Below are 13,840 nucleotides of genomic sequence, written 5' to 3' on the forward strand. Positions count from 1 at the left end.
TACAAAACTTTTGTCTAAAACAATTTTTGATTTGACGAACTATTGATACAAGGGAATGAAATAAAGAGGGGTAAATTAAAAAAAAAATCATAACTCCGTTTGTAAGAACACTACCAAATCCGTTAAATTTTTTTTTTTTTGTAAATCTTATAACGTTGATCTAAAAATTTTGTCTCAAACAATTTTTGATAAAACGTAACATTGTTTGCATGGGTTGAAAAAATAAATGGTAAAATTATAACAAATTCATATATTCTGTACCATGTAAACTATTGAATCCGGGCTTGTTTAATTGTAATATCTTACATTATCTACAACTCGCCTTAATTAACCATTAACAGGCTGAATTGAGGTCTGGTAATGGAATTGATTTCATATCGATGTTGATTAATCTTTAAAAATCGCATATCAAGCTTGAAGTTGATGCGCTGCAGCACCATCTAGTAGAGAGTTAATAGAAAAAACTGACAGCAGGAAAACCTTCTCCGTGAAAAAACACCCAGAGCGCCAACTTTCATGGTGATCGGTGACGGAGTTTAGCAAATACATCCATGTGTGTCTATATGAAAACCACTGACTTGATGTCAAGTTTAATCCCAAATAGATAAAATTCGTATTTTTAGTTTGCTTATACTGTTATTAAATGCTTACACAGTGCATTTACATCTAGATTCTGTTGTGTAGTGATCATCCTTTAAGAAAGAAATAGATATATTTTTTAAATTAAAAGTCAACCATTTAAACATACATCATGTATTTATCATAAATGTTACAAACAGTAATAATTTATTTGTGACCGAGTTATATCACAGCCTAATAGAAACATTTATTAAATATACAACAGCTATTTTCTCTTCTCTGAAAGAAAGAAAAAACACGTGTATTCCATTCACAAAGAAGCAATTAAAATAACTGGCAGATCTAAAAGAAGTTAATATTTGTAAACAGAGTGAAAATCCTCATCATGTGCAACCAGGTGCGATCAATATTAAAACTTAAGATTTAGGAACGTTAAGAAGGTTAACAAGGTTTCATAATATACGTACATTCTTAGTAAACTTTTCATACACAATGAATTAATTAAATTTCAAGCAAACACTTCTTGAAATTTTTGCCTGTAATAACGTTTATAATACTGTATAAAAATCTTTTGTCTCGAACACTTCTCAACATTCATAAAGCATTTAAAATTCAGCACCAGGGTGTGTTAGTACTCAATTTCATGAGCACTGGTAGAATCAAAGCAGATGGCAGCATTCAGACTGGAGTCTTCATTTCCTGCTTCACACACGACTTAAACGCATCCCAGCCTTCATTCTTTGTGTATGACTGGAATAAAAAAATATTTAAAAAAATCAGATAAACAGAAACAATAAAAAACTATGCTTACGAAAGTTAACAATCTAAATTTAAAACTCATTACTGTAGCAATCTCTGGTTCAGAACACTCTGTATTTCAGCACCAATCCAACAAATCTTGTTCCGATATTTTTTGGGTTGATTCCAGCTGTTGGTTTTGGCTACCAGGGGCTCGATTCTGAAATGCACACAGCGAGCAGGCGGCAGGCGTGAGAGTTGTCGGGATTCCCGCCTTTGGGGCGTGTGTGGTGTTCAGGTGCTCTCTACAACCAGAGCGTCATTTTACAAGCTCCCCAGAGCGAGGCTATGCCCATTAATGGCAGTGCCTGCGATTTGACTAGTTCATTCATGTGGCCAGATATTGTAGCCTCGAGCACAGGAGCTTGGAAATTGACGAACTGTTGTCATGACCGACAAGCTGCGGTCTGTGGCTTGTCGTTAGTATTTGAGAACAATGAAATGATGCCCACATTTCTCTATGTCCGTCATATCTACCGCCTGAAGTCGTCAACACGATGGACCAACGTGTTGCAGCATAAACATATATATATATATATATATGTGTGTGTATATATATATTTATATATATATACACACCATTTTGTAAACATGGGAAAACTCAGCAATCGCATTAGTATGCCAAATGAAGATTTTTAGTAGCAAAACTATTCTCAAATACAAATTGTAAACTTATAAAGTCATATAAAGGAGAATCACAAGTTTTAAAATACATATGAAATTTTGTATCACTTTAATAATTAAAACAATATCGTTCTAACTTATGTTGTACTTTAATAGTGCATTGGCACCGTGCGTGGCTCCAAATCAGAAGAAGTTGTTTTTGATTAGGTTCAAATCTCATTACCATATATAATACTATGCAAAAATTATTAATTAAAATTTTTTCTTATCTAATTGCTGTAATAGTTATAAATTCATAGCTTAATCTAATGATACAGTTATTCCACACCTACTACAAGACCTTTAATTGTTACTTATAATAAAAATAAATAACACAAACACAACCTTCAACAAAATGGTTAAATATAATTGAATGCACCACTTCGTATCGTGAGCACGCGCTGATGGTCTTGCCTTTGAAGCCAGTCTCATCTGGTTTCAAACACTCGCTGCAAGCACCAACTCTTTTACCAAAGCACAAGGTAAACACTTGTTTGCCTAGATGGGGTCTTACCTGCATATTATATGAAAATCAGAGGAAATAACATAAACGCTGAAAACTTAAGAACATCAACAAGACAAAACAAGTAAATTTTATAAATTTTTTGAAGTGTAACTATTAAACAAATATAGGAAACAAACAAACTTTCCACTAACAATACAAAACTAATCAATCTGATCTCATTACCTTTTTTCAGGTACAATGAAGTTTTTATATATTTTGTTTTTTATCACACGAAATTATCTCAGAAATATTCCCAATAGGTATCTCAAGTTACTTTATAACAAATGTTTTTGAGTGATAAGTTCTTAAATCTCTGAAAAATAACATACTATAATATTACGAATAATTTCAAGGCTTTGGAGAGTTAAAATACTTTTACTACTCTGAAAACATTACGGCCACCAAGTAGACAGTACAAAAGACGCAGGAAGTGCAAACAAGTTCAGATTATTATGAGAACAAAAAAAAAAAAAAAAAACTAACACTTTATTTTACCAGGTGCATCACACACAAAATACCAAGGAAAAATGTGTCAGAAAACATTAGTGAAATTTACAAGTAACAGTGTATTACAGCAAACATATCAAACTAGAAAAATGACTGGCCATTACAGAAAATAACTAACAAAAACATTATACTTAGTTCTCCAATAAACTCCATACTCTCCTATCTCCCCCTCTCTCAACTGAAATGCCTAAAAACCCGAGTACTTATACCCTAAATCCCTCCCCCTCTCCCTCCTATTGCCTCTCAAACACTCTAGGTTAAAATAGAAAGACTAGGACGGTTACAGATAATTCTAAAAGGTTCTTTGATGTAGTCCACACAATCGATACACAGGCGAGTCTTCCGGTTGTATTCTTCTCCTTGGTAATATCTCGGTTGGTACCCCTGAGTTTGAAGCTGTTTTGGAAGGAACCCTCATGATGTGCTGCGAGCCATATTTTTCAGGTAGCATTAATGCTCTGTCAGCCTTAGTTGCCACGTCGCAGCACTACCATGCCTTTCTGCAGCTCTGCGCTGCCGGTCTTGGCTACTAGGTCGCAGCTCTGCGCTGCCAGGTTACATTACTGATCTGTCGGCCTTGGTTGCCAGGTCGTATTACTGCGCTTCCAGGTGGCAGTGCTGCGCTGTCAGCCTTTAGTTCACTCACTTGCGAGTTACACTTCACAACTCCCAGGTAAACAACCCTCATAATGATTTTTTGAAGAAGACCAACATTCATCTAGATTTTTATTTCTATAGAACAGCTTATTATTAGTTTTAAGTGGTTACTACACATTATTATGTCTTTATTACTGCTGTTAAAACGCTAATACCATTCAACAAACCGACAAAACAAATAAACCAGCTTGGTCATTATCACAAACCTGCATGAAGACATTTGACTAAATTACGCCATCATAAATAATTAGTAATATTTTAAGTTCACCATCGTTTAATTAAATTGCATATAATAATTAACATAAATATATCTATATAAAGTAAAGTACAATGAAGAGTGTCCATGTGCAAAAAAAAAATTCACACACCAGTCTCACTGAAAAATATAAAAACTGCAATACTTAATTGAGAATGTAAACTTGCTGTTATCACTTATGTATTATAAAAATTAATACAAAAAGCAAGAACTTCCTCAAACATGTTTTTTTTCAAAGAGGAATGCATATTTACCGGTTTCCCTAAAACCCAAAAATATGATAACATCCTTGAGGACAGAGAGTAACAAAATATTGTCTAACCATGTCACACTGCAAGGTATTCCTGTTCCTATAACAGGCAAATGGTCACTGTCTCTAACAACCAGCAGTCTCATGAATAAGGATGGCGGTAACAGGTAATTGTATTAGCCAGCAATCTGTCTGTGACACACTGCAAAGTATTTCTGTTCCTCTAACAGAAGCACCATTGTCACTGTCTGTCAACCAGAAGTGTCATGAGTGAGGATAGGGTTAGAATATATATTTTTATCTGCCATTTACTTTTCTACCAGGTATTAGTGTTCCTCTAATAGCAAGCATAATTGTGTTTATACATCGACCAGCAGTGTCATGAGTAAGGATAGAAAGTATCAGATAACTGTATTGGCCAGTGCCCTATCTTCATCCTTTTGCGAATTATTCTGTTCCTCTGATATAAATCAAGTGTCCCTATCTATATGCAAAGTCGTGAGTGAGGATGTGGGTAGCAGTTAATTTTATTGGACAGCAATATGTCTGTGACACACTGCGAGGTATATCATTCCTCTATTAGCAATCACAATGGTTACGGTCTCTATCGACTAGCAGTGTTACGAGTGAGGATGGGAGAAACGTGTAATTGCTTTGTAAAGTGCCGCGTCTGTGTACATTACGAGATATTGCTATTACTATAACACCAGGCATAAAGGTCACTGTACCAGTCAAACAGAAGGTTACATACCATGAGTGAAGATAGAGTGGAGCAAAGAATTGTATTGACCAGTGCTCTGTCTGTGCCACATTGTAGGTATTCATTCTCCACTAACATAAAGCACAATGGTAAATGTATGTGTGGCACAACTGTGTCATGAGTAAGGATGTACTGTAGCAGTTATTTTTGCCAGTGCTCTGTCTATGCTATGCTGCGAAAAATTCCTGTTCCTGTGACAGCAAACAAAATGTTTATTGCCTACATTAACAAGAAGAGTGAGTTAGGGTATTGTACAGTCTGCTCCACACAGCGTCGAATTCCTGTTCCATTTACCATCTGGCATAATGGTCACTGTCTTTGTCAACCAGCAGGTCATAAGTGCAGATAGAGGGTAACAGGTAATTGTTTTGGCCATTGCTTTGTCTGTACCAACTTGACATTTATTCCCGTTCCTCTAATAGCAAGCATAGTGGTGACTGTTTCCATTAAATAGCCAGTCATTAATGATGATGATAGAGGGTAGCAGGTAATTGTTTTAACCTGCACTCTGTCTGTGCCACACTACGAGGTATTCCTCTAATAGCAAGCTCAATGGGCATGTCTCTGTTAACCAGAAGTATCATCTTTGTCTGTGCTACATTACGAGGTATTCCTGTTCCTTTAACAGCAAACACAATAGTCACAGTTCTGTCAACTATAAGAGTAACGATTGAGGATAAGGTGTAGCAGATAAAAGTATTAGTCAGTGCTCTGTCTGTTTCACCATGCGAGGTATTCCAGTGCCTTAAACATTAAACACAATGGCCACTGTCTATCAACCAACAGCGCCATTAATGAATATAGAGGATAGCAGGTAATTTTATTGGATAGTTCTCTGACTGTGCCACATTGCGAGGTATTCTTGTTCCTCAAATAGCAAGCTTATAGGTCACTGAATCTTTTAACCACATAAAAAAAGGCTGTGTGTAGCAGGTAATTGTATTGGCCAGTGCAGTGTCTGTGCATACTGCGAGATGTTCCTGTTTCCTATACGATCGAGCACAATGGTCCCTGTCCCTATCAAATAGCAGAGTCATGTGTGAGGATAAAATGTGGCAAATAATTTTATTGGCCAGTGCTCTGTCTGTGCCACATTGTAGGTATTCCTATTCCTATAAAAGCAATACCAATGATGACTGTCCGTCAGCAAGAAGTGTAATAAGTGAGGATAGAGAATATCAGGGAACTGCATTGACCAGCACACTCTCTGCACAAAACTGCGATGTATTCCAGAGAACCATATAGCAAGAACAATGGTCAAAAACACTGTCAACCAACAGTATCATGAGCAAATAAATGTATTGGCCAGTGCTCCACGAGTGTTACACTGCGAGGCATTCATGTTTCTTTAATAGCATGCGCAATGGCTACTGCCTGTCATAAAGTACAGTACAGAGATATGAGATATGATAGTGTAGTAGGTAATTGTATTGGCAACCACTCTGTCTGTACCACACTGCTTTTTTTTTAAACCACAAACACAATGTTCACTATCTCTGTCAATCAGTAAGGTCGTAAGTACCGTAAAGATAGATGCAATTTTATTGTCCAATGCTTTGTCTGTGCCACACTACGAGGAATTCCTGTTACTTTTAACATCAAGCATAATGTTCACTGTCTTTGTCGACCAGCTGGTCATGTGTGCAGATAGAGGGTCGCAGGGAATTGTTTTGGCCAGTGATTTGGCTGTAACACACTGCGAAATTTACCTGTTCCTCTAAACAGCAAGCAAAATGGTTACTGTATCCATCAATTAGCAGTATTACAGATGGGTATAGAGGTTAGCAGGTATTTGTATTGGTCTGTCTCTGTCTGTGACACAATGCGAGGAATGCATGTTGCTATGATCGCAACAAATTGGCCACTGTCAACCAGTATGTATTTAGACCTTTAAAAACTTTCCCCACTCGATAATAAGTTGTAATTTTTGTAGCTCCTGTTCTGCCGAAAGTCAGAGCAGATGACAGAAGAATTGCGAATATTATTTTTGGTGTTCACCATATATTGGGAACAGCACTTCCCCTCACTGCTCTGCCTAGGAGTGCATGCACATCCCTACCCATTAACCAGGTGGCAGCAGGAATATGGGCTCTTGGGAGGTCAAACAAATATGTGAGCGACTTACTGCCCACCAACCTAGTTGATTTATTTAAACACCAAGAGGTTTAAGCCAATGACAGCATTCATATCAGCTCGTATTTCAGTATTACATTCCTGAATCTACAATCCGTCAGAACCAAATTACTTTAAAACAGCACAGAGTACTGCAATAGTGTAACATTAAAAAAAGGTACATCCCAAAAACTTAAATACTTTGAACCTTTGACTTGATGTAAGTTTTTGGACATACGCCATTGCTAAGATATTCAAGTTATTCGAACATTGTGATAAATCAATTAATTTCTTTTCCAACTTCCTCAGAGAAATATGCATACCGGGTCCATACCGGGAATTGATGTTATCTTTAAAAGATTTGTGCAATGGGAGTGCATGACTTGATGTAAGTTTTTGGACATACGCCATTGCTAAGACCTTTCACCAAAACATATGTGCAATGATTTAAAAATGTTTTTAAAGAAACATTTTTCTTAAGATGTATAATAATATCCTCGTATATAAATAACATGTGCTCTTTACAATTGAAGAATCGGTTTTATTTGGTGAAAATAGAGTTTTAATATTATTTGAAAGAAAAATGTACTAAATGTTTATGTTTTGCGCGGCCTTGGTACTTCTTTACTGGATACCCAGCAGCCCTGCGTCCTCAATCTGAAGGAATGAACTGTGTACCCCAGTGGGTTGGTGGTTACCAGGAAGAAATGTAATGCGGTAGTCAGTTAAATGTGTTCTATCATGGGTGAAAATGGTTGAGGTAAATTAGTGCTTGTTGCACTTTATCTTCAGAGTTGCACTTCTTCAGAAAAATTACCATCCATTCCATCTCATTACCATCATATCTCTCAGCTACCTTCTATTCCCAAAGCTGCAGTGAGAACTTTTCAGAGATGCATATTCCCTAAAGTCACATCTCTCAACCTATTACCCCATCACCAGTTTAGTGTTTATCTGCACAACTCCACCGCCCATGCCATCACCTTTGAGAAGATTCTGGTGGTCAAGGATTATCGGGGCAACAACCTACGGACACATTGCTCTACGACTAAATTCCTTACTTCCTACTCATCCAACATCTTTCATTCACAAACCTGTCTCCCTGTGTCGCCCGTCCCATCTGCTTGTTCCTTATTCCTGAAGGTTCGCACCTTCCAAGTGCGAGTGGAGAGGATTCTCTCTGCCCCATCTGCCATCTTGGCTCGCATCCTCTAGGTCACTGGACCCAACCACAACTACCTTCTCACATTTTCCATCTCCCAACTGATAAGTGACGGCCGCCTCAGTCAGGGCCTCACTTTCCTTGTTGAGTTCCTCGCACATGTTATCGGAATGAATCATTAAAAATCTCATTACATATATCCATTTGTCCCCATTTACATTCATACCAAGACCACCCACCCATTATTTACAACCTAGATACCCTGGTCGCTCACTGTCAGCTACCTCGACGTCACTCACGCGACTACATCTTCATTTTTCACATGGATTTCATTAAAAATAATCACATGATGTAATGGGGAAGATGGTCACCACATTCAAACCTTCATCTGGCACCCTACTTCATAATGGAACGAATTAGTCACCACAGTCTAAGTAATGAGGGAAGAATAATATATACAAAAATAATTGATTTTTTGGCTGAATAATACACAAAATTATTATTTTAAATTTTAATTAGTTAAGAAATAAATGATTAATTTAATATCAAAATGGATTTCTTTTATCAATTGCAAATGTATAAAAGTAGAGTAAGGATCTTATGTGTATGCATATGTGCGTGTGCTGCTTTAGTGAAAAAGTTTGTAATACATGTGTTTCAAAGTGCATATCATTGTGCATCGAATTATTAATCGATGATGGTGAATGTGGATCAAATTGTGTATTGATGTTTTATATTCATCAATGATAAATAATGTGCATTAAATTATTCGTCGGTGATGGTACATGTGTGATTAATTGTGCATTTATGATGGTGCATGTGCATCGATTATGGATAATTCGAAGCTTAAGATATATGATTATATTCTTGTATGTGTTATATCCTTGATGTTGGTGAACGTGTTTCGAATTGTGTGTCTATGATTGACATCGAATTGTCTGTCGATGTCGAAGGAGATGCTAAGAATTTTTGTCGATAATGGATCGCATGTACAGAATTGTGTGCTGATGTTGGTGAACATGATTCGAATTCTATGTAAGAGATGGTGAATGTACTTCAAACTGTGTATTGAATTTGATGTGTAATGTTTAATTTAATATGTAGTATAGTATGTAGCCGAAATATTGTATGCATAGCCTTAGGTGTAAAAAGGTACTAAAGGATCCACTGTCAGCAATTTTTGTTTCTATAGTAAGAATAAAGCATTCCGAGTATTTCCTTAGTGTCTCTATGCATAATGGTTTGTAGACTCATCCCTGAGTTCAATAAATCTTATAGGCATTATGTATAATACATCTTATAGTTGATGTATTATCATAACTCTATATTATACATAATGCCTATCCTTATGATCGATGGACGTTCCAAGGTTTGGGGACCATTAGACCTATAGGCAAAGAACGCACCAAGTACGGCCATACTGCATGTATAAATTATACCAAGTAAGGCTATAGAGTAAGCCTCGTGGTTCGGAGACTTATCATACATTCAGCAATAGATCTTTTAGTAATCGCGAAGAATATGAGGTTATTTATGTACATAGCTTGTCATCAGTTTTTACTTAAGCATAAGTCAGACGAAAATCAGCACTGGAGGCCTCATTTTTCGGATACATTGAGTAACAATATTTGGTCATTAGTGTTTACTTGGGAGTAAGGCTGACAAACAATGGGCACTTAAGGCCTTGTGGTTCAGAAGCACTTGTTCAACATTCTTGCATTGTGGTTTGAAGTGCATAGTGATTATGTTATATAGGAATCAGTTGCCATGTATAGAGTCATTGTTCGTAATGAGGCTGATATGTATGCTGGTCGAAATTAATTTGAACACTTTTTGAATGATTCTTGAAATGGAAAAAATTGATTGTTATCATTATTTTGGATATACACCATTATAGGGAAAACCCGAAAAACAGATACAGAAACATTAATACACAAACACACAAACAATAAGCCAAAATCGGCGGATGTCAAATATTAAATGTAAAGACAGCAAAGATGAACAAAGTAAACAGTAAACTACGAAACAGTTGCAAAAAAACCCAGTAAATACAGACAAACAAGTACTTCGGACAACACAGTCACAGGCAGAGGAATAAACAGGTAATATGGCCAAAACAACGACACAAATGCTAAACCAACGATGAAATTTCACAGGAAATGTAACAACACAAACGACGACAGCCCATTGGCTTTCTAAGACAAAGACAGTTGCGATGTTTGGGGAACTGCGATCCGTTGCTGTCTTCAGATACAAACCAACTGTCGCAGTTGATGTGTGCAATCTTTACCATGTTAATACTTGAAGTAAAAATGAGAATGAGAATTTGCACAAAAAAATAATTTTAGGTTTAATTAAGTTTATCGTAAATTCCTTGCTGATGTGTTATTGTCATGTTTTTTTGACACTACATGATGGCATTTTTATGAATCTTCCTGGCGAATTCTTTTCAAGCTATTTATATGCCTTTGTTTTGATACCCAGCTGCTAATAAGTTGACGTCGACTTAAGAAAACACACCCATTCCATAGACTAATATATACATTGTATTTAACTACAAAAACTGAAAAAAATTGTTAAAAAATTAATGATCAATGTAGGTAACTGTAGTATTATTGATAACCTTATAAAACAACCGAGAATTATTTTTATAAACACTTGAATGTTCAGTAACGAATATTATTTATAACAATATTTGTGGGGGAAAAATAATATTAATGTGATTTGGTTTACAAATTACATGGATATAAATAATATGGTACATATCTTGATCCTGAGTAGTATGTAGGACTACAGTGTCAAGGTGTGGATGTGGATGAGTTAAATTACTGACCACCATCTGATATCACTGTGGCCATTTTGGATTATCGTGATTTTTGACCCCTGGTGGCCATCTTGTATTCGCCATTTTGAATTATGACATCACATCTACCTTTTGGTTTTCTATAACATTATCCAATCATGGATTTCACAATTTTTAGTTATGACATCACACCCGCCATTTTGTTTTCTAGAACTTTCCACAATTTTGAAATTATGATCTCACATCCACCATTTTGAATTATGATGTCGCATATGCATATTGGAAATCTGTAATTATTATCCAAAAAATTGAAAAAATTAAATTCGTAATTAAAATTTTAATTACAATCTAATAAGAAATAACAATTACTTCATAGACATCGGTGTCCTCGGTTCGAACCCGACGAGGACAAAAAAATTTCGAGGCTATCAGCAGACTGAACACCCGCCACTATTGCTAAAGAATATATTATTTCAACCAGTATGAAGTCATGCTGACTATCTTGGATTCGTAATCTTGGTTTCGTCTGCTAGAGATCACTACCGGCACATTGGTAGTACTACTTATTACTGTTGCATATGCCATCTTATCGGCCATCTGGAAATTATTAGCATTTTTAGATTTATATAGTTTTCTTAGAGTGAATAGTGAGTCTTTTTTATGCCTTGACATTTTTTTCAAAGCAGTTCTATATGAGAGTTGATCACTACATATATCACACAGCTTAGAGATCTCAGTTTCATTAACAGGACAATGATATATTTCATGATGCCTCACACTGAACATGAGCACAAACTACTTGCCACAGAATATACATTTTGGTTCAATTCCTGATGTGTCTTTTCAATTTTCTGTAGCATATAAACTTGCTACAACACCTGTTGCACTGATATTTAATGTGTTCAGAGTTATTATTACAATCGAGTATTATGTATTAACAAAATTTTTAAGTTTCTGATGCTGTCACAGTACTGGAACACCAATAGTTGCTGCCTGATGACAATGAATGCGTTTAAGTCTCCTCAAGTGCTGACGCAGCAATAGTACATATTTCATACACTCTTCCACAAAAAAGGACGAACTGAGCATCACACCCAAGGCTAGCCATGTATATATCCTCTTGCGAAAGTCACGTGAGCCAATGAAATCTTATCTTTAGCTTCACAGTATTTGAAACGATCTGCCAAATAGGCACGACATGGGTATAAGACACCACACAGTTCGCATTATGACAAAATTAGTGTCTTGTTTAATGGACAGTTCCATTCTTCATGATGTCTAGCAATCTGTACTAGCATTAGGTTTTTGGCACAGATTTTGCAAACAGGTTATTCTGTTTAAAATATATATTTATATTACATATTTGACAGTTATCGAACATGGAGCCTGATGCCCAACGATGATGTATTTAAGTTTATCCATAACGAAAATGGACGTTACTATCCAGTTGATACAGGGACTTTGAGGCAAGCTAGGATATGTTTTCAAGCTCCAGGAATGGAATGCTATGTGAATGTACTTGCCTTGGTGCTGCCATGCTGACTTGGACATGAGGCAGCATCCACTCGATAGACTGTAGTGATAGCGAGACATCCTGTGGGTTTTCTGTAGCAGCCATTATTGCATTAATGTTCATGTTGGCTAGAAGTATTACCATATCGGGTTTCGTAGTCTTCAGCGAAATGGAGAAGCAAATACAGAGGAACACAAATTTCGAACTTCCCTCGGCATAAACAGGTAGCTTGTAATCATCCTTGAGGCCCCAGCCGGACATATTTGCAGCAGACAGTTCATTCAGCATGAGAGAAAGGTAACTTTTCATGGAAGATGATATGCCCACATCTCTTGTCTAGTCTAACTCGATGCCATTTAGTACATGTGTAATGCTCTCGATTAGGTGAAGAATACAACTGCAAGATATTGACATCATTGTCAGATGTGTGGAACCTGCCTTTGTCGGAATGCCTCTTATAAGAAGAAACGACCATGAAGGCAAAGTACAGATATGTTTGTGATGTTCAGCGATGATTACTTCAGATGGTAGTGCAAATGGTTCGAGCAGGAAATGCTGGTACTCGTGCAGTTCTATTTCTGTAAGGCTACCATCAAAAATTGCCGGGTCTTCCATGTTGAGGATTTCGTCTTCCATATTTATTTGGCACTTATCCTATACTGAGAAGAAACTAACCACTGAATATGATGGTCCTTATCTAGTCTTGTAATTTCTCATGTTAGTGACCAATAACCTGGTCGATCCCGAAAGCCCATGTGTCAGCAATTAAGATGTATGTGTAATCTTCATAAGTTTTGGTTGGTGGTATCCCTAGGTGGGGATAACGTGGTCTAATGTCCATAGTCATTTGTTTTGTAGTTTGTGAGTATTAATTGCCTCTTTCGGGTTTTTTCATTTAGTTGGAAGGGAAGTTTTTGGGGTCTTCTTCTCCATTATCATTGTTGTGGTACTTTTGTATGTTCCTTGAATTTTGCTGTCCGATCCGCTTAGGTCCTTCGGCTCTTTGGTTTCGCCCGGAGAGTGTTTAGATGGGGTGGCTGTGACATTGCTTACACTCGTCATTTGGATTATTGTTGGACTGGTGGTCATTGGGTTATTGTAGGCCTGTTTAGTACTCTGTGTACTAACTGTGAGCATGTGTTGCAATTGCGGTCGTAATTTCTGTGGCTGCTGCTAAGCGCAGTATCGCTCGAAGTTGTAGTGCTCTTGGAACTGCAGGTGCAGCGGTATTATCTGGATGTTTCTGGCTGGTTCGACTAACTTGGAGTGCCACTC

General features: G+C 36.7%; 1 protein-coding gene across 7 annotated transcripts in view; it reads right to left on the reverse strand.

Moving 5' to 3' along the window:
- Positions 1-621: 621 nt before the first annotated feature.
- LOC134541693 (calcium uptake protein 3, mitochondrial) overlaps positions 622-13,840 on the reverse strand; it is a 173,427-nt gene continuing 160,208 nt past the window's right edge. For 3 of the 7 annotated variants that reach the window (XM_063385315.1, XM_063385318.1, XM_063385321.1), the window contains one exon: positions 743-1,329. In XM_063385315.1, the coding sequence (XP_063241385.1) occupies positions 1,258-1,329 (72 nt within the window). In that variant the 3' untranslated portion in view covers positions 743-1,257. Of the gene's footprint in view, positions 1,538-13,840 lie in introns of all 7 variants that reach the window. The other 4 variants (XM_063385319.1, XM_063385316.1, XM_063385320.1 and 1 more) reach the window with 3 other exon arrangements.

This window comes from Bacillus rossius (assembly GCF_032445375.1).
Source record: "Bacillus rossius redtenbacheri isolate Brsri chromosome 4 unlocalized genomic scaffold, Brsri_v3 Brsri_v3_scf4_1, whole genome shotgun sequence".
NCBI classification, from domain to species: domain Eukaryota; kingdom Metazoa; phylum Arthropoda; class Insecta; order Phasmatodea; family Bacillidae; genus Bacillus; species Bacillus rossius.